Below are 21,834 nucleotides of genomic sequence, written 5' to 3' on the forward strand. Positions count from 1 at the left end.
GATCTGTGTGTGTCTCTCTCTCTGTCTCACTCTCACTGTGTTTCTCTTCTCTCTTCGGAGAGGTGGATATTAAAGAATTATAATAAATGGCTATTTGAGCCCACTCTCTCCATCTGCTGAAGTGATGCTTAAACTTTATGCACAGACACACTGGCACGTGCGCGCACACCGAAAGGAAGGAGAGCACTGCAGGAGATAATGGACTGTTTGTGAGAGAGAGAAAGAGAGAGAGATATCACTGAAACATTTAGTGAGGGAGAAAAAAAAAGTTTCTTGTTACCAACACCATCCTGTCTCTCTCTCTGTCATTGTGTCTGGGTCTCCACAGGAATGCTCATCTGCAGTCTGATGGAGGGTGTGTGTGTGTGTATGCGCACTGTTTTGCCTTGTCCTCTTTCCAGCTTCTCTCGCTCTCCTTTATTAAAGAGTAATAAACTAGAAAATTCAACGGTCTCACAGTTTGTCCCTCACTGTCTCTCTCTCTCTGTGTGTCTGTGTGTGTGCGTGTGTGCGTGCGTGCAGGTTTTTAGCCGAGCAGCGAGATGAGCGGAGAGATGAGTGCGGGGGTCATGTCCCCCACCAGCGTCGGCCCGAAGGAGAGATATTTCGACCGGGTGAACGAGAACGATCCGGAGTACCAGCGCGCTCGTAACATGCCCGCCGACCTGCGGCAAGATTTCAACATGATGGAGCAGAAGAAGAGGGTCACACACATCCTGCAGAGTCCTGTGAGTCGTCCACACACACACACACACACACACACACACACACACTCTCTCTCTCCATATATCCAGCTTTATAAATGAGACCCGTGTACACAAACCCACTGAAAATTTCAGCGCGGCCAATGGGAGAGTCCGCGTGTCCAGGAAGCGACCTAGCTTGCTAAACTTTAGCAGAATCGCGTATCCCTGAGGGTCGAACGCAGTACGAACTACGAGTTAAACGTGGACGGGGAAGGACTGCACAGCATGTGCGTTTATTTACGAACAGTTCCCCTTTTCTTTATTTTTAGTCGGAGAATATTTGATTTGTGGTCCGAACAGACGAGGCATGGTGAAATGTGTGGTTGTGTATATGTTCTGTATTTATCCTGTTGTGTGTGTGTGTGTGTGTGTGTGTGTGTGTGCCAGTGAAACCATGGCAACTAGCTGAAATATGAACGCCCACTACAGTACCGTGATCTTGAGTGCTGCGACGTGAGAAATGGCTGCTGGTCTGAACACTGGTGTGATGGATTAGAGCAGGGACGGGTGTTTGAGGATGTAATCTCGAGTCCTGCGCTCCGAGAGATTACATCGAGCTGGATGTATTTACTGATGGCGAGTTTCTGAGAGTCACAGCTGCGGTGTTTTCAGCAGCCTGGCGTACCACACCCCGTCTGACTGACACACACACACACACACGTGCAGATCTTAGGGCAGTGAATGCGTTGGTGGCTGGTTTGCTGTGGTTTAAGGGTGTAAAGGAGTTTTACTGCTGGGATGCGAGTGTGTGTGTGAGAGAGAGAGAGAGAGCATGATTGTTCTTGGGCAGCCTGTTACATAAATGCATGACTTTCTTTTTGTTTTATCCTTGAGTTCTGTGTGTATTGGGGTTTGGAAGATTACATATTGTCCAGTGTTTCAGGCTGTAGTCAAGACCCAGACGGGACTTCGTGCTTTCAGGAGGAATCCTCTGCAGTCAGATATGTAAAAAAAATATATATATATCATAACCTGTCTCAGAATTCCCCGCAAACCCAACCCACCCCCAAACCTCGCGTTCCTGGTGTTCCCCCAAACCCCGTGTTCCTCCAAACCCCATGTTCCTTGTGTTCCTCCAAACCCCATGTTCCTTGTGTTCCTCCAAACCCCATGTTCCTTGTGTTCCTCCAAACCCCATGTTCCTTGTGTTCCTCCAAACCCCATGTTCCTTGTGTTCCTCCAAACCCCATGTTCCTTGTGTTCCTCCAAACCCCATGTTCCTTGTGTTCCTCCAAACCCCATGTTCCTTGTGTTCTCCCAAACCCCGTGTTCCTCCAAACCCCATGTTCCTTGTTTTCCCCCAAACCCAGTGTTCCTCCAAACCCCATGTTTCTTGTGTTCCCCTCAAGCCTTGCCTTCCTCCAAATCCCACATTCTACAAGTTCCCTCCAAACCCATTGTTCCTATGTGTTCCATCCAAACCTCGCCTTCCTCCAAACTCTACCCCCCCCCCCCCCCTTTGCGTTTCCCCTAAACCCTTTGTTTCCCCTGAACCCTGCATTGTCCAGTGTGTAAATAAAGAGTGCTTCATGAAAAGTAAGTATTATCAGGAAACAGTAAAGACTGCAGTGAAATAGTACTAATGTATTTAATGCTCATAATTAGATTGTCCATGATTGGGCTTCCTGGCAACTAGGCAGCACACTGGAGCTTTCATTTCACCCAGTGGGTGTGCTAACAAATTTATTATTTGTCCATCCCTTTAAAAGACCAAATTGCTTCAGCCTGCCTTGTTGTTGTTGTTGTTTTTGTCCTTCAGCCTTTCAGCAATCACAAACTTTGCAAATGCCACTGGTTTTATATAATAATTAATTAAATATATTAATTGTGTTACTTTTCGAGTGTCCACACGTATTGCGGTAAACCAGTGCAGCGACCGAAATAAATCCGCGGTCATGAGGCAGAAGAATAAAACCACACGGCTAAATATAAAACGGCTTTGTGTGTGTGTGTGTGTGTGTGTGTGTGTTAATGCTGAAAGGGGCGGTCTGGGAAAGAAGCGAACACCTGTGAGACTCAATTCTGATGCGTTGTATTAATTGTATGTGTTTTCATGAGGTCATCGTATCACACCAGCCATCACTGCTCCTGTTTCAAGTGTGGGCATGTTGTGTGTGTTACTAATATAATGTCAGTGGTGATGTTTTCCATGATCACATATCACAACAGATCAGAAACATGGACTCGCTATTCAGATTGTTTCGTTTGTACAGGATGACGAAGGCAGATTAGCGACGGTTAGCAGTGTTGCTCTTTAGATAGATGTTTACAAATATAGATATTTTATTGTGTAGAAAAGGAGAAGTCGTCTGAGCCGTATAAGCTAACGCTAATAATAGACGAATTAGTAAGATTTTGCTATGCAACAAAGAAAACCTATCGTAGAGATTGTGAAGTTTTCTGTTTGGAGATGCTTGTTTAAAATTTTGTAGTAAAGATTTCTGAACATTTGCGTGATGTTTTCGTAGAAGCATGCCAGCGGCTTTAGCTAAAAGTGTTTAGCACTGTCAATAAGGCAACATGGGGGGGGGGTGTATATCACGAGCTAAAATGAGCTCACCTTCATACTGAGAGTTTCGGTTAACTGTCTAGCTTTACTGGTGCCGTTGCTTATTACCTAATCTACGGTGATGTAAACAGCACAGTAGGAAACAAATCAAATTAGCCTGGAGGTTGTTTTTCTTGAACCCGGGCCGAGTGCGCAGGGAAACGAGGTGTGTATCCAACACAAAGTCGAGAGAGAGAATTGGTAAGAGCTGAGAATTATTGACACATTTTTAATCTCACGAATGAGTAGAGTTGTGAGAGGGTGTCGGGGGACTTTTCCTCCACGTGCTTGCGTTTTAAGTTCACGACGACCGTTTTAACGCCTCAACTTCTGCAAATTTAGCTGTCAAGGACAGTGGAAAGTGTTACGTTCACACCCAGCGCAACAGCCAAACAGCTCTCAGAAATCTCTTGGCCAGCTCGCTAGCATAGGCAGTGAAAAATAAATAAATAAATCGTCTCGGAAATCCTGTCAGGTTAGCTAGCTTAAAACCCTGCTACAAGTCTCTTCAGCTCATGTTCGCCCGCTAGCTAGCAGTACGCAGTAAGGGTTATGACCGTTTACGAACATTCCTCTCAGAAATCGTGTCAGGTTAGCTCATGTTAGCCAGCTAAATAAGCTGTGTTAATAAAAGTGTATAATCCTCAGTCCTATTGTCAAACAATGCTCTCGGAAATCTTAGCCGGCTGTGTAGCTTTAGAAGTAAAGATTATGACTATTTGTAAAGTCCATCTAGAAATCCTGTCAGAAGTGCTCTAGGCTCGTTTTACTCAGCTAGTTCTCATTAGCAGTAAAAGACTGTGAATATTTGAGTATAGCTTTAAAAATCCCCTGAGAAATCCTCTCAGGTTAGCCCATGATAGCTAGCTAACCGGTGTCATCAGTGAACCATTAGAAAAATTGCTTGAAAATTTTAAACACCTTGGCTAGCTTTAAAATAAAGAATAAAGTGGTCCTGTCGGCTCATTTTAGCCAGTTAGCTGTTGTTAGCAGTGATCATTACGAGCAACTTTGAAAGTAATTTGAAAATCCCCTCGGAAATCCTGTCAGGTCGGTTCGTGTTAGATAGCTAACTGGTGTTTTCAGGAGTTATGAACCTTTTATGACTGTAGCTTTAAAAATCCTCTCAGAAATCCTGTCACATTTGCTCGTGTTCGCTAGCTACGTAGCTTTAGGAAGAAAGAGTTTGATCCCTTTCTATGTGCATCTAAAAATCCTGTCAGAAATTTTGTCAGCTCATTTTAGCTAGCTAGCTATCGTAAATAGGATGGTGAACGTTTTTAAGAATATAGCTTTAAATATCCTTTCAGAAATCCAGTCAGGTTTGCTCATGGAAGCTACCAAGCTGGTATTAGCATTGAAGATATAGTTATAGGGTTTAAAGAATCCTCTTAATAGCTAACTGGTATCAGTACTGAAGATTATGATCATGTAGTTACAGCTGTAATCCTCTCGATATTCCTGTCAGATTAGCTCAAGTTAGCCAGATCGCTATCATTAGCCGTTAAGATTACAAATATTTATGAATGTGGCCTAAAAATCTGAAATCCTTTCAGTACATAATGCTACAGCTAGCTTACATCATGAGGTGAAGATTATAATTATAATCAGAAAACGTGACTTGAAATTTCCTTCATAAATCCTGTCGGGTTACCTCACGCTAGCTTGGTGGCTAAGAAAATCTCTTATAAATGTGTGACTTCCGTGTTTTTTTTTTGTTTGTTTTTTTTAAAAGTCTGCTGGTAATTAGCCGATTAAATTCCCAAATGTTAGCTATTATGCTATAAAAGAACTAAGTTGTGCCTGGTTTATTTTTTCTCCGTTCTGGTTTCCTTTATAAAGCAGTATCTGTGTTAACCCTCGTGTTTAAAGCTAGTATTTGGTCCACACCCTCGCTTCAGCCTTTTGCTTTTTTTGCGATCAAGCGTTTCAGATTAGCAGCTAATTATCAGTCTGGGTCGAGTGTTTGAGAGACGAACCGCACAAACGCGCAGCCTGAAATACTTCAGCTAATTACTCCCAGAGGTGCACAAACCCAGAGAGGAAAACGCGCTGTCGCTGAAGGAACAACTCCTGACGAGCAGAAAGGGGTCAACATGGCTTCTGCAGCGTCGGAGAAGAGTGGTGCGTGCTGGGATTACGGCTACCGGAGGGACGAGGATGAACACGGTCGTAAACGTCTCGCGGTCATAATTCTACCGCCTCCTTATTCACCGTGTAGTCATAAAGTTCTCGCCATTGTGTTCGCTGTGGATGTGTCCCAAATCACAAACGCAGCTTACTGAACAGACCACAGTCACAAAGACGTCGTCTTTTTAATTAGAATTATAATGTAAGTGTGTAAAAGCTTTTTCGGCAGCGGTTTAAAAGTGACGCATGTTTCTAGTGCACACACACACACACACACACACACACACACACACACACACACACACACACACAATTTGTGCTTGTTGTGAAACATTTTAACATGTTCTCCTTTCTGACCTCCTTTAGTGCAATGTTAACTGTGATTGTTGCGACATGTCCGAGTGAAATGGCGGGTGGGTGGGTGGGTGGTGGTTTGGTGTTTTTTTTGCTTCATCGCAAACTCCACAGGTGCATGTACACAAACATGATGGTGTGTGTGAGAGAGAGAGAGAGAGAGAGAGAATGTGTGTGTGAGAGCATGTTTACAGTAGACGCGGCCCAGGATAATGAGCGGGACTGAAACCATGTGTGTCACAACACGCTCCTGACACCCGTCATTACTATCGCTGAGCGGCTCATCACCCAACACGGCGTCCGTGCTGGTGATCCGGGCCGTGTTCCAAATCTGCGTTGATCGCGCCGCTGTCCTGAGCGCTGTTTCGGTGTATCATTAACTCGAGCGAAGTGTGCACGATGAGGTCTTGAACGTTTCCCCCCTCTGTGCGTGGCTGTGTGGAAATGCAGTCTTATTTCAGCAGGACGTAACGTTCTGCTGTTTTTTTCCCACCACGTTTTGTTTTTGTTTTGGTTAGCAGTGAAAAATGTCACTTGTGGAAGTATTTTGCCGATTTAACGAGGGGTGTCGGCCAAGCGAATTATAAAAGAGCTGTATCGAAAATGTACGCGGTTTTGGGTAGTGTTACTTGTGGTTTAGTAGCTAGCTAGATTAAACCCGTACTATGATCTAAAGAAATGTGGGGGGGGTGGATAGTTACCAAGATTCTGCCATTTTGTTGACCTGTTAACCGAGTTGTTACTTGTTAGAATGTTGCTAGGTGCGATTAATAACCTCCGTCTGTGTCTCAGGCGTTCAAGGACGAGCTGGAAGGCCTGATCCAGGAACAGATGAACAAGGGAAATAACCCAACCGGCCTCCTCGCCCTGCGCCAGATCGCCGACTTCTTCATGGCCAGCTCCATCGGAGGATACCCCACCTCCCCCCTCAGTGAGTGGCACAGTGGTGGTTGTTCGAATACGTTACTGTTACTATAGTAACCGCTCGTTCACGGGAACTTGCTTGGTGGACGATCTTCGTTTGTTCAAAATGACTAATAAACGTAGTGTAATAGAATGTTATTTAATAAAGTTTTCTTTTGAGTGTCTTATTACTTTCTTTAATACTGGAAGTGATGGCAGGGGAACAGGCCTCGATCCAGCGCTCCTCATGTTTTGGCTTTGCTTTTTTACATCTCTGGAATGCAGAACTAATTGTCTGAGGATACAGTGACTCTCTCTCGCTCTCTCTCTCGCTCTCTCCGTGTCTGTCTGTGTCTTTCGGGATTATTTCCTGTTTGGCGAGAAAGGCTGTTTAACCCTTTTTACTGCATGTTGTTGCCATATGGCAACAATCCATTTATCTCCAGGTGTTTTTTTTGATGGGCAATGATACAAAACTACAAATTTCCTATGTAACTCGAAAAGGAGGGGTTTAACTTTGACATAAAGGGAAAAAGGCCATGTCAAGTCACCAGGAAGTGCTGTTCGCACGTCTTTTTCTGCTGTCACATGGCATGGTGAAGGTCATCACCTGAGGGCTCTCAAAATTTGATTAATTGTTCAGTACTTGGGCAAAACGACTAAAAGGGAAAAAAACGAAACGCTGTCTGAGAAGTTAACGTTTATTTTTTTGTCCATTTTGAGTCTTCTGTTAAATGGTAAAATGTCATTGTTGCCATGTGGCAACGACACGCGATAGTGGAACTGTGGTATATGCGTTCACGAACTGAAACAGGTGCACACAGCAAAAAAACAAACAAATAGAAAAAAACACTCGGCTACTCTAACGATGTATTAACATTTTTTCACGTTCAAAGTATGGAAACTGTCGTAATTTCAGACATTTTTGCAATTGCACCTTATTTTCAAAATTTTATGTGGAGCGAGAATGAAACTTGAACGAATTCCAGTCCATAAAAATGCATTTTTATAATAGAGTTTATGCAGTAGAGGGTTAAATATTAACATGTCTCAACTAGGGATGTCACGATACCAAAAATCTAGTAGTCGGTACCGATACCACAAAAAGTACACGATACTCGATACCAAAATTGATACCACGGTGTGGTTTTAAAAAAATAAAACCATTTTTAAGGAGAATTTAAAACTCCTGGAGGACATCCTCTTCTGGTTGATGCTGGCAAAGAGGGGGGGCAGATATTTTAGGTGCTAAGGTGCACTCATAAATACTCGCACACACCCCCCTTATACTCTGAATGCAGGCACTAGTTTAAATTCACTGATATGGTGGCAGGATAAAAGGATTTATTGAAACATGAACATGTGAATAAACGTGAATAATTATTAGTGACATGAGGCTACATTTATCTGACAGGACTCGGGCTGAATGGCGATGCATGGTGGTCCATTAGGAGGAAGTTTATAACACTGCAGTGCGTTAGCGTCGTTAACAAATAACTGGCTATCGCTAACATTACATGGAACATAACTTTAGCTGGTTTCACAGCAACAACACCAGCTGCCTCAAACAAACATAATAGAGGACCGTCTTTCAGTTCAGGTGCTTCACCAAATTCCAGGTGTTTCCTCGCTTTGTTTGAAATGAACGATAGCATCGGTTACACACCGGCAACCAATTCTAGCTTTCCTTCTCTTATTCCTCTCAACGTGTCGGGGCGGAGCTAAACTTGTTAAGCTAAGCTAATCTTTTGTAGTTTTTCCCGTGTGCTTGTAGGCGTTCTTCTTCTTCACCACTTGTTGACCGACTAATACACTTGCACGTATTTGCTGCCCCCTTCAGTTCCGGAGGAATTACTACTTGCGCAACTAATTTTTTGCACAAAAACAAGTACCGTCACGTTTTTAAGCATGTTTGTACCGACTTGGGACTGAAGTATCGGTTCTCGTGACATCCCTAGTCTCAACTGAGATGCACTAGAAAAGTGTTTACTAGCTTATTTTATTGCGTAATCGTCATAAGCACGGAGGACGTAATATCGGCGTTGTCGATCAGCGTGTTTGGTTCGAGGTAATTAATGACTAATTAACTGAAGGGTTGCTGTGAAGTTTTATTTATAGTTCGTTGCGGTTCAAATAGAAACCGACGCAGTACACTACACGTAAATGACGAAACGGCTTCATAAATAGTAATATGGTCTTCGCCAAGTCCGCTTCCTACAGTGTGTGACTACCGTGCTGCAAGCGGCCGCTGGGCGTTGCGCACTTCTGATGGGGAAGTAGCCAAGGGCGTGTTTGCAGTGTAGTAACTTGGTGTTGCTCAGAGTTCACCCGCGAGCAGAGCAGCAACTAGTCGCATCCCACAGGTGGTAGAGAAACTTTTCGGGTTAAATTGAAGGAGAAAACCTTGCGCTTTGTAAACTAATCTGAACGTAATGAAGGTTTCTGTTGTGATATTTATTTATTTTTGCCTCCTCAGGTCTGGGCATGGTGTCCCCCATAAATGATCTTTTCAGCGCGGAGTCCGGCTCCATGGTAAAGGGTGAGAAGCAGGTGCGGTGTAAACTGGCCAGCCTCTACCGGCTCGTCGATCTCTTCAGCTGGGCTCACTTCTCCAACGCCTACATCACTGTGAGGCTTGCTTTTTATACCGTGGCGTCATTTCGAAACAGTTTTCTCCAGCTTAAATAACTTTGTTGGGTTAGCAAATTCGCATCTGCTGGGTCAGCAAATTAATTAATTAATTTATTTATTTACTAACATATTTATTGTTATAGTACTTTTCTCAAACGTATGGTTGCGTCACAAACTCCACGACAAGAAGAATCTGAAATAACAAACAGGTCAATAATTTCCAAAAGCATCACAGCGTCAGGTTGTGGCACCTTCAGCTTTTATGTCACTCTTTATGATCATATCGGGGTATTTTTAGATGCTTGACTCTGTTACGTATACACGTTCAGGTTTTTGAATCTGTAACAGGAAGCCATGCCAACACACTAGAATGGGGCTGCTTTATTTTTGGTGTTCGGGCCCTTAATAGAGATGCATGTGATCGCCATTAGTATCCCATACCTTTGGTGCTTGGACCCCTGGAAAAATAGCTTGGCTCGTATTGTGTTAAGACCTTCGGCGAATCAGGATCTGACATTATTCCACTTCTTTCGGTTTGATTGGGGGGTGGCGTTAGGACCAGAAGCGAAAGGTCTAATTTTATAGGCACTCGAGGAAACTAAACGAAAGACGCGCTATATTTAGAAGTACAACATCAACACAGCTGTTGTGTGACAGACGAAATTATGTGTATGTTTGTAGGTTCGCGTCAGTAAGGAGCAGGACCACATTCTCATCATCCCCAGAGGGCTGTCATTCGCCGAGGCTTCAGCTTCTAATCTGGTACACACACACACACTTGTTTTTTCTATCCTTGTGAGGACCTTCTGCTGAGCCTGCACTTAAACCTATACCTTAACTTCGGTAACCAGAAGTAAGTATTTTGGTTGTTAGCGTTTTCCAAGATAAAAGCTGTAAACACACTGTTTTGTGAGGACCGGGTGATTTGTGAGGACATTTTGACGCCATCCTATCATTGTGAGGACCAAAATGGAAGAAAGGGTCGTGTCGTGTGTCTTTACAGCCACCTGGACAAAATATGTGCGCACACGCACAGGGGGGTGGGGACAGCAGTCCCCGCTTTAACACGCATCGTTTAGGCTGTTAAAAAAACAAACCGTTATCGTCCCTGCTCGTGGTCATCGTGAACGAACAACTAGAGAAAGTGGGTCAGATAAAGTTTCCGTGAACATCTTGCAAGAAATCGACGTTAATCCTTTGTGCCAGATGGCATCCCGAGACATTCGAGCATTGCACTCTAATCGCGGTCGTCGAGCGTCTGGTTCTCTTCCGATAACATTCCCGTGTCGTAGCAGCTGTTGCTGTTTTGGTGAATTCCTGCTCATCAGCTGATAACAATGGAACGCAGTGTGTAAGCCTCAGGCAGTTAGCTTTGACCCGGAGTTCCTCGTGTCCCTCCGTTCGCATCACTGACTAATTCGATGCTCGTAACCTCGGCAGCGTACGGGGAAACCGAGAAACGAGAATCCGTCACTGTTCACTAATAAAATTACATCTAAAACAGAAACTCCCCTTTTTTTTTCTATTTATTTATTTATTCTTTTTTTTCTCGCTCTCTTTTTTTGGTGCAGGGGTTACATTTGTAGTAGTTTATAAAAACTGTACCACAGTGAGACATTTTAGAAGCTGTTCATTCACAATCCTGTTCTGTACAGGTTTTAACTGGTTTGCTTTTGCCTTCCTTGAGGATGAGAAACATAGCCCATCTACTTCAACTCAACTCAGACATTTCTGTCCTCTGAAGCGCATAATCCAGCTGGTTACATAACGCAGTGTGTGTGTGTGTGTGTGTGTGTGTGGGCGTGTAGATGGTTTCGACGAGAGCCTTTTCTGATGCAGATTCGCTGCTGAAGAGGTGGATTATGTAAGGAATAAAAGATGACAGGACGCAGCATTGTAGGAAAATAACCAGCGGCCAAGTGGCGTGACGAACGAATCGGAGTTACTGAAAAGTCGATTGTTTTCCGATAACCGCGCATCCCGAAGTGTTTTCTTCGTCTTCCACCTGTGCACTAGATTGCACTGGATTTACAGTTGAGTCCCCGTTAGTTTAAAGGGGGTCTCTAGTTATAGTAAACACGTCTTATTTAAGAAGGTTTTCCTGTATATTTTGGTGAAGGTGTATTTTTTTATTCATTGAATTATTTTGTATTATTTAGGTGAAGGTGAACATCCTGGGCGACGTGGTGGACCAGGGCTCCACTAACCTGCGCGTCGACATGGTCGGCTTCAGCCCGCACGCAGCCATCTATTCCATGAGACCGGACGCACGCTGCCTTATCCACCTACACACCCCGGCCGCCGCAGCCGTGAGTATCACTCCGGGTTCCGAGGTCCTGTGGCATCGACCGCTCGGCTTTCCGGGAGTCCCCGAAACCCACCCTCGTGTCCGTCTCTGTGCAGGTGTCATCGATGAAGTGCGGCCTGCTGCCCATCTCTCAGGAGGCGCTGATCCTCGGCGACGTGGCCTACTACAACTACCAAGGGAGCCTGGACGACAAGGAGGAGAGGGCGGAGCTCCAGAAAGCGCTCGGACCCTCGGCCAAGGTTAACTTTTTGAGTCGTTTTAAACTTTTTTTTTTTCTTCTTCTTTTTTTTTTTTTCTTTTTTTTTTTTTTTTCTTTTCTAAAAGATATGAGAGCATAGAGTTCTCTTGCAAACTAATCCCGCTGATTCCACAGGTGCTCGTTCTGAGGAATCACGGTGTGGTGGCTTTAGGAGAAACCATTGAAGAGGCTTTCCACTACATTTACAATGCCCAGTTTGCCTGCCAGATCCAGGTGTGTGTGTGTGTGTGTGTGTGTGTGTGTGTGTGTGTGTGTGTGTGTGTGGATAGAAAACAGCCCTGAGTTCAGAGCTCGTTTATGTGAAGGCTCTGTTCATTGCTGAGGGGCGAGTGTGTAAATGATTAGTTTATTATTATCTTGGGGGGGGTGTGTGTGTGATTCTTGATGTACATTGGAAATGCATTTATATAATGTTATCAGTGCCAGGACTTTATACTCAGTCAAAACAGCAGCTATAAAGTGTGTGTGTGTGTGTGTGTGTGTGTGTGTGTGTGTGTGTGTGTGTGTGGATAGAAAACAGCCCTGAGTTCTGATCTTGTTTATGTGAAGGCTCGGTTCATTGCTGAGGGACGAGTGTGTAAATGATTAGTTTGTTATTATTATTATTATGGTGTGTGTGTGTGTGTGTGTGTAGGTGAACGCGTTCTCGTGTGCAGGAGGAATGGAGAACCTCATCGTGTTGGACCTGGAGAAGTATAAGAGCAGGACGCAGGGCGTGGTCGAGGCCGGTGTGAGCATGGGCTCTTCGCACAAGTTGAAAGTGGGAGAGCTCGAGTTCGAGTCGCTCATGAGGATGCTCGACAATCTGGTGTGTGTGTGTGTGTGTGTGTGTGTGTGTGTGTGTGTGTGTGTGTGTGTGTGTGTGTGTGAGAGAGAGAGAGAGAGAGACTGTTTTATTTTTGTGCGTTTTTTTTTTTTTTTTTTTTTGTCCGTTTGTATGTACCAGGACTGTAATCTTTGTTTACTTTGTGTTAGGGTTACCGAACAGGCTACGCTCACCGCCACCCGGTGTTGCGGGACAAACCGCGGCACAAGAGCGAGGTGGAGATTCCGGCCACGGTGACTGCGTTCTCATTGGACGAGCCAACCGATGCGTCCCGCCTCCAACACCGTCTCCTTCAGCAGCGGCAGCAGAGGGAGAAAACACGCTGGCTCAACTCGCCTAATTGCTACACCAAGATCAACGTGGCTGACGGAGGCGGCGCCGAGGAGAACACCCGTGTCAGGACCATGGTGTGTGCCTGGTTTTCTTTTTTTGTGTGTGTGAGAGCATAGTAGTTTCACATTTTCACTTTTCAGTGTGTGTGGGTGGATGAGTAGGAGGGTGTGGCTTCAAAAGTGACCTTATTCCTGCTTGTCCATGTCTCTGTTTGTACAGAACACCTCAATCGGCTTTCTGCTGCCATCTAGTGGCAGGTTTAAGTATTACCACGTTTTAAACAAACAACTCGGATTGTACCCGATTCCTATAAAATCCCCACAACGTTCAGGATGACATCACATGCTGGTTTTCTCCTCATATTTACTGCAGGAAATGCAAGTGGTGTTCTGTGCAAATGTTTGCACACCCTCAGGCCAAAAAGTCGGGTGAAAACGAAATGATATGCATGTAAATAAGATATTTCATTCGTTCATCTTTCCAAATGCAAAAGTTTGCCTCTTCGTTTCTGAATATGATCTAGTCAGTCGCATAATTTACACGCCCAAATATTTGCCTTTAAAACTGTGTATTAAATCCTCTTAGCAGATTTTGTATTCTCAGTGTATAATATTTGCTCCCCAGTTGCCCCTGACGTATTTATCATGTTGCTTGTCCAATTGCTCGCACAACATTTCTAGTAGAATTGGTAAGAATGTGGACGATGTCATACCTCCGTGTGATGTTTTAATGTTTTGGATAGCACTCACTATTAATGGGGTGTGTAAACTTTTGCACTGAACTATATGTAGCTTAAGGTATTTGGAAACGCTTTAAATATACAATAGTGGCATTTCAAATGTCTTCCTTGTCAATACAGGGTTTGTTTGTTTTTTTTTATTTTACATAAATATTGTTTGCTGTGATATTCAGTGTTTTTCTTTCTCTCTCTCTGTGTGTGTCTGTCTCTCTCCGTCTCTCTCTCTCAGTGGATGAGATCTGAAGACGGCGGCAGCAGCAGCGGGACTCCGATCCGTATCGAGGATCCGAACCAGTTCGTTCCACTGAACACCAACCCAACCGAAGTCCTCCAGAAGAGGAATAAAGTGCGTCTCTCTCTCACAACTCTCGCAGCTTTTCTTTGTCCTAGTATGAGTCGGGGGGGGGAAAAAAGACAAACGGAAGTTTCTTTAATGTTGACAGATGAAATCCATTTTTTCCGAAGATTCACTCTGTTTGCCGTTAATTAAGTTCGCGTCACGTCTGCATTCTTCCCTTCGGCCTGTTTCAGATCCGAGAGCAGAACCGCTTCGACATGATGTCCGCCGGCCCGCAGTCTCAGCTCCTGGCTGGCATCGTCGTGGAGAGACCGCCGGTGAGTCCTTCACTGCGTTCACGTTCTGTTTTCGCTCAGCCCTCGTCCACTTTTTCCCCATATTGTGGTCTCAAGGAGCTAATTAGTAAGCAAATATTCTGCACGTAGTGGGGTCTGGATCGGAAAAGATCCACCCCCCACGAGAAAAGACGTGTGTTAACTAGTGCAGAGTTTAGGAGAGGCGGTTTTGAGCTTCTCTTTATGTCCACTAGGTGTCGCCAAACTCCAACCTTCAGAGACGTGTAGTTGTACAAGGGGGGGGGGAAATGATCAGTGAATAACATTGCAGCTTTGATTGAATAAAAATATAGTCGTCATGGTAACCTTTCCAGTTCCCCAGTGGAATTTTGCCCATGGAACATAAGCTTTGTTTATTCACTCGAGCTGTTGCTGCTTTATTGAATTGAACGATATGCCTGCAGTTCTCCTGATGACCACCGGGTGAAAACGCTAACTTTTCAGACACGTCAGCGTGCGGTGTGTAAATGTAACCTTGCTTAACGTAGTTCATGTTTGCGTTTTGCTTTAAAGGAGCAGCTCTCGGCAAAGGTAAAGTGGCTTCACGGTTTGTCGGTTGTTATTGGACGTCTTCATTTCACACATCATCTGTCAGTCGCCGTCAGTCAGCCAGGACATGTTGGGTGTCTTGACGTTTTGCACAGTTATTGTTGTTATTGAGTTATTGTTCCTTTAAGTTCTGGTGATTTCCAGGGTGTGAAAATGAAACATGTGCACGCATTACTTGGTGGATTATACTTTAAGCCTCATCTTTTTTTTTCTTTTTTTTTCTTGTGCTGCAGGTTTTTTTTTTTTGTTGGATATGAGCATGATGGATGGACTGCTCGTGATGTTTCTTCTGGGTGTTGTCACAATCTGTGTGTGTGGGTGTGTGTGTGTGGGATGAAGTATTTCTACTTGGGTATTGTCTGACTGTTTTTGCTTTCGTTCCGTTTACGCATACAGCCATACACAGGTGGAGATGAGGAGGAGGTCGAGCCATTGCCACCCAACCCCTTCAGCGAGCTCATCGAGAGAGATCTGGATGACTACAAACATCAAGTGGAGCACCAACAGCTGGGGCTCGATGGTAACCCACACACACTCTGTATTTCTTATCTCTATTTAGCTAGCTAGTTATTTAATTAGAGCCACTTGTGTACAGTATGTGGATTGGGTCACAAACTGTTTCGATTACATCATCTCAACACATCTCTCTGTTGGAAACGGTGTAATATTTGCGAAAAGCTCCAAGACCTACTGTACCAACTCTCACACAGACACACACACTCAGCTGTCGATGTTAATCACACGAGCTAATCTTGTCTTAGACACTCAATCAATAAATATACACCTTTTCAGATCAAGTCTACTGTCACTAATGTGTGTGACGGGACCACAGGGACCATAGACCCCACACACAAGCATGGAGAAATCAATCACATGGAGACATTTAGACAGAAAATGAGCAAAATTGCATTTAAATCCTCGAGTTGATTGGAATTTTCCAGAACGTATTTACTAGTGCAAACGTTTGTACGCCTTCAAAAGCATCCTTTTTACTAAAATATGGAATGTTTCTTAGAGACTAATAAAACCTTTTAAACTAATTTATAACGCTACAGGTCTTTTTTTTTTTTTTTTTTTTTTTTTAAGTTTGCTGACACACTTCTTTAATAAATACCCCTTGCACATTCTGTCTATATAACTCTAATCCTGTGTGCTGCATGAATCACTGTGAGATTGAAAAAAAAACAACAAAAAAATCATCCTAAATGTGAATGAAATAACAACGTCCTTCCTAACCAACGACGTAGCATGGACCTTAACGTTTAACACGAGTGTTTAATCCGTCCTCGGCCCCGTCGAGCTCCTGGATCGGTGCTCTGTTCCTCGGTAAAGCCTAGTGAGGAGCTCGGGTGCACGATTTCAGAGGCGTCGGTCTGAGAACGACCGCCGAGGCGCCAATATTTTCAAGCACGTTCGATTTTTCTCGGCGATCGGTCGCGTAGCACGAACCCCCCTGCAAGTCTGAGAGAGAACTGCCATGAGAAACAGCCGGTGAGCGGAAACCGAGTTTGTATGCCGTGACGCGCAGCAGATCCCTGAATCCGGTTTGTAGCCCGAGGACAAGCGAAATACAAGCCCCTGAAAATACTGTACAATACAAACGCTTCTTATTTACGAAAGGATCTGGCACGTCGTACCTAAATTGCTGTCCAGTATTAAAATGGCAGCTTTTCTGCACGTATAGCTTCCGTTCTCTTGGCAGAACAGACGATCCTTGCTGCAGTATTAGTTGTATAGTGTGCATTTGGATTGAATACGCCATCAGTCCGTATTATATTAGCGCAGTTAGCCATGCACGCTAACATTCGTTTTAGCAAGAAACAGTTCCAGATTTTTCCACCTTGATCCACCGTACTGATCTCTAAAAGATGAAGCTTGAATGTTTATTCCTCGAAAACAGCATGCCTTTCTAACCTGTCTTACTTGTTAAGTGTGTGTAATGTACTTTGTGTGTGTGTGTGTGTGTGTGTGTGTGTGTGTGTACACTAATCCCTCCTCCACTCACGGCTGCAGAGGAGGAGCAGGATCAGCTAACGTCTGACGACGCTTCCACGCTCTCCCCATCTGCCTCTCAAACTCAGTCCCCACAACACACACCTGCTAAAGAAGGTAGAGGCAAGCGTGTGTAACGTTCAACCGTGTGTGGTGTTCGTGTGTCATGTAAAGAGCTAAGATAAACGCTTAATAATTGTGTGCGTGTGTGTATATAGTAAATTTAGTAAGTAGTAAAATGTTAATGTTTTAAATGTTTAACACGGTAGTATTTAGTGTTAAATTGAAAATTTGGCCTAAAACTACATTTTAAAAATCCCCATATGTAAAAATGTAAAGTTTACACATCTTTACACTGAAGCTACGGTGATGTTCCTGCATTTTGTTGCTGGTTTGCATACGACGTAAACAATTGGTCGTAAAAAAATCTCTGTTGTGTGGGGGGGATCGCGCTAGTAAATTATTTAACGGAGCCTCAAATGTTGTTGTCGTCCCCCCCCTTTTCATTGTGTGTGTGTGGTCAGATCTGCATAACTTCTTGAGCGTCCTGTATGAACGTCAGTTGAACAATTTTATTGTGTGTGTGGTTTTTTTTTTTTTTTTTTTTTTTTTTTAAATTTCCCACCCCTCAGAGAACCACACGAACGCTCTGCTGAACGGCAAGGGCACGCACGACGACGAGGAGGAGGAGCTGATGAAGCGCGTAGAGAGCGTGGAGATCACCAGCGAGAAGATCGAGGAGGTGCTGTCCCCCGAGAGCTCGCCCTCCAAATCACCCGGCAAGAAGAAGAAGAAATTCCGAACGCCGTCGTTCCTCAAGAAGAACAAGAAGAAAGAGAAGGTGGAGCCCTGAATGCTGAGCGAGAGGGGGCGGAGACTCGACCTACCCACCTGTTTGTCCAGCCTCTTTTCTGTTTACCCGTCGTTTTTCCCTTTGTTTGAAAGATTATCGGTTTTATTTGGATTTTTGTTCTTAACAAACTTGGGCACATCTGATTGGGGGAGGGAACGTTCCGGGGGCGACACTTTATATGGAAGTCCTGGCAAACTGGTTCTTCCTCGAACTAAACACACACACACACACACACACACACACACACACACACACACACACACACACAATCGAGCTTATACAGCAATTCAAACATACATACTACATTTATGATCGATTCTTTGTTACCGCATGGTAACGATTTATTTTTTTTGTCCATCGTCTAGCCGTGAGGTTTGATTTTGTTAAGATTTTTTTTTCCCTGCTCCCTTCCAAGGACACACATTTTTAAAAAATAATTAGGATTTTTTCTTTCTGTAGTTGATTGCTGATAATCCTGTGTTTTATACACACACACACACACACACACACACACACACACCATCACGTTTTAGTGAAGTGTATCTCATCGTTATCTCCTCATTCACTTTTATCCCTTTTAACTCGTGTAGTTTCCCCCCCCCCCTCTTAATTTTTTTTTTTTTTTTTTTTTTAAATGTTTTGTACTCATTTCTACACTTTTCCCTACAGCCGATCGTGTCCGCTCGATGTTTCTCCGCTCTATAACTCGGAAGACTAAAACACACACGGGATTATATAGAAAAGTAAACTGGACGAGTGAGGGTTAAAGTAACGGTTTATTTTTTGTGCCGCACTTTTAACGTAGTATATATTTTAGATATATATATATAAATAAACAGCTATGTGCATACAGGCGTCTTTTTTTTATTTTATTTTTTTTTTTTTCCAGAGAGATTTGCAGGACGTTAGCGAGAAGGCAGGAGTATGAAGACCAGGAAAAAATACAAGGGGATTAAGCTTAAAAAATGTTTTATTTTATATATTTATATATAAAATTCTTTTAAAATTGATATATATATTATAGAGAGAGAGCGGGTTTAAGGTAATCCTGCGTCCCAGATGAACGAGGGGGGAACAGTAAAATCTCAGCCTGGCCCCCTTTTGAGATTTGGAAAATAATAATTTTTTGTTTGACAAAGGGTCGTAGAGATGCCTGCTATCCGAGAAAAGCGTTTGCGTCGCTGTAACGTAAATCCCGCAGCAGCCTGAAAACGCGTCCGAATTCTAGCGAGAAAGTAAAAAATGTACAAGTTTTCAAATTCCAACGGATGCGAGCGAAATTCGGAAACGCGTCGGAATTCGGTTGAGCCAAAAGAAGTCGCGCAAAATACACACCGACCCCCAGACTCCGCCCCTCGTCCAAACTTTTAAACTGGTCCGTACAAATCGGTTTAAATTTATCATTCAAGTAATAAGTCGAGGAACTGGTGTTTTCGCTTCCGTCGGTACCTGTACAATTCCTTCTTTTCTCTTTTCATTTCTTTGTTAAAACGAACTGATTAGGTGATGAATTTTCAAACAAGTCGAATGACTCAAATGCAAGTCATGGAGTTTTCAGGCAGGTTTTTTTTTTTTTTTTTTTTAAATACATATCCCCCCCTCCCCATTCCCCCATTTGAATGGGATGATTTAAATTTTTTTTATGTCCTTTTTTTTCCCCCCAAACAAAATTCAAAAAGCCTACCTTTTAGGGCAGATTTGAGAGACAAAAATTTCTAACGTCCAAATTTTTTACCGACATTTCCATAAATTCTGTTTGAACTGCAGACATTAACGCCGAGTGGTGAAAAGCTGGATTAGTTGCGTTCGTTAATCGTTAAGGCTACACGTTTCGTCCCTCGTCCCCGAGCGGCTTTCGTCTCGAGGCGATCGATCCCAGCGAGCAATGTGAAGTGAATGTGGAGATCGAGTCATCTCTTAACTGTGTAAATAGCACATGGCTTTCAGGCGCTGCCGAGTGAATTGCAAGTGGTGAGATGCAAAAATATGGTGGGAGAAAATAGGAAAGAAAAGCTCATGCATGTTTTATTGCTGGACTTTTGTCTTCTGTTTGCAGTTTATTTTCCTTTATATTATGTTTTATTTTTTTTTGTTTTTTTTTTTAGTTTACAGAGATTTACACGTTTTATTAACCACTTTACGAGCGTCAAATCTAATGTTTCTGTTTCTTGCTCTGAACGAAGAACGTTTGCACCTTCTTTTCTTTCTTTTTTTTTTTTTTTTTTAAATAAAAAAAACAAAACAAACAATTAATGCTTATTTTCTATGTCGCTTTTGTTTTGTTTTTTGTTTTTATAGCTTTGGCATGCAAGCGTGTGAGCCGAACCTCGTGACCTGTGAAAAGAAAAGAAAAAAAAACTACAACGTATATAAATTGTAATCTAATGAACTTGCTTTAGATTGTATTGCTAATCGATGTAAATTCACAATAAACAAAAGCTATTTTAAGAAAACAGCACTGGTCATAATGCTTTCAGCTTCGATCCGTCGTGAATATATTTATTTGGGGAATTTTCCGTTCAATTTTCTTTAATCGTTATATGTTTTACCGTGTAATCAATATAAGGGCCAGCTTTTATAACGTACACTTCAAATTTAATACTTAGGATGTGCTCTTTCCCCCTTGTTCAAATTGCTACATTAACCAAAGAATTTAACTCGTGCATGTGAATGCATTTTGTACGAGCTCCACTTGACGTTATTATGCTGACTCAACAGTGCCGCTCGATTTCCGTAGCACGGCACAATGGATAAAGGTCATGCATGGGCATGCGTGTGTGTTTCTTAAGAGTAAAGTAAAGCCACATTAAACTGTTTACCAAAACCTCCAACCAAAGGCAGAGTTTCAACTTTTCACTATTTACTACGGCTCAAGAGTTTCATGCTTACCCATGTGTAAGCAAGCACCAACTAAAAGATTTTAAATATAGCCAAATGTATCAAATATTCCTGATGTTTTTGTAAAATAAATAATTATTCGGTCTAACTGTAGACATGTTGTTTATTTATTTTGTTTATAGTTTACTCTAGTTGCAGGTCTTTTTGCTTATTTCAAGCCATTTATATTGTATTTATTTACATATTTCTGCTTAAAGAAGCTTTTTTTCAGCTTTAAGCTAGCAAAAATTTTTTGTAGAAATAGTCTGAAGAATGTCATAAATGTTTTATAAAAATCTCAGCGAGATATTACATAAGTTCAACTACTATATTCAGTCTTTTCCTTTTCAACTTTGCGCTTTTTTTTCCAGCTTCAACTATGGGCCTTTATCACCTTGTTACTACTTTTTACCCTATAAAATATTTGCCAAATTTCAATTCCATGACTCCGAATTTAACATGGAAATCTTTTAAAAGTGTCTCATTTAGGAATGTTCCGTTTCCATACCCAGCTAATTTCCAGTTAGCTTCGATGGTATGACGGTTTAAAGTGGTTGTGTTTCTCAGTTTAAGTACTTTAAACAAATATTAAGGAGTAGGAAGACGAGGAAAGGAAAATACACTGTGGGTGAAGTTAAAAATATGTTGGATAAATATAAGTAGCTTTCAATACAGTTTAAGAAAATCCTTCATCTCAGATTAATGGGGGGAAAAAAAGTTGATAAGGTTATGCGTTACTGTAGCAGCCTGAATATTTGCATGAATTCTAATGAAAAACAAAACGTGAATTTTAAAAGAGTAGGAGTTAAATGAGTACAAATTCAAAGTGCATGGGAGTGAAATTTGTGGGAATTCCAAACACGAAAATCTGAGAATTTTATAGGGATTCTTTTCTGCCGTGAAACCCCTAAACCCCGTCCATCTTCCAAACTGTCAATTACGGACAAAGTGGAAAAATTCAACAAGAATGCGGAAATGTTTAAACTTTACTGAACATTATTGTAAATTATTTATGGGTGTTGAGGAAAAAATAGTGGTGTGTATATACTCCCAATACTCCTTTGATGAAATCTTTGTACGGTGGAATATTCTAGGTTGTTTTGTGTGTGTTTGTTTTTTCATTAAATCAAATAATTTCGCTATTGCGGCAGCG

At 42.7% G+C, this 21,834-nt stretch overlaps 1 protein-coding gene across 6 annotated transcripts in view; it reads left to right on the forward strand.

Moving 5' to 3' along the window:
* add3a (adducin 3 (gamma) a) overlaps positions 1–18,062 on the forward strand; it is a 71,634-nt gene extending 53,572 nt beyond the window's left edge. For 5 of the 6 annotated variants that reach the window (XM_017458908.3, XM_053676584.1, XM_053676582.1 and 2 more), the window contains 14 exons: positions 523–728; positions 6,571–6,709; positions 9,158–9,309; positions 9,994–10,074; positions 11,472–11,621; positions 11,716–11,859; positions 11,994–12,092; positions 12,514–12,687; positions 12,855–13,112; positions 14,007–14,123; positions 14,309–14,392; positions 15,356–15,479; positions 16,973–17,068; positions 17,584–18,062. In XM_017458908.3, the coding sequence (XP_017314397.1) occupies positions 543–728; positions 6,571–6,709; positions 9,158–9,309; positions 9,994–10,074; positions 11,472–11,621; positions 11,716–11,859; positions 11,994–12,092; positions 12,514–12,687; positions 12,855–13,112; positions 14,007–14,123; positions 14,309–14,392; positions 15,356–15,479; positions 16,973–17,068; positions 17,584–17,804 (2,025 nt within the window). In that variant the 5' untranslated portion in view covers positions 523–542 and the 3' untranslated portion in view covers positions 17,805–18,062. The remainder of the gene's footprint in view (positions 1–522; positions 729–6,570; positions 6,710–9,157; positions 9,310–9,993; positions 10,075–11,471; positions 11,622–11,715; positions 11,860–11,993; positions 12,093–12,513; positions 12,688–12,854; positions 13,113–14,006; positions 14,124–14,308; positions 14,393–15,355; positions 15,480–16,972; positions 17,069–17,583) is intronic. The other variant, XM_017458914.3, reaches the window with a different exon arrangement.
* The last annotated feature ends 3,772 nt before the right edge of the window (positions 18,063–21,834 follow it).

The sequence above is a fragment of the Ictalurus punctatus genome, chromosome 27, assembly GCF_001660625.3.
Source record: "Ictalurus punctatus breed USDA103 chromosome 27, Coco_2.0, whole genome shotgun sequence".
Classification (NCBI taxonomy): Eukaryota; Metazoa; Chordata; class Actinopteri; order Siluriformes; family Ictaluridae; genus Ictalurus; species Ictalurus punctatus.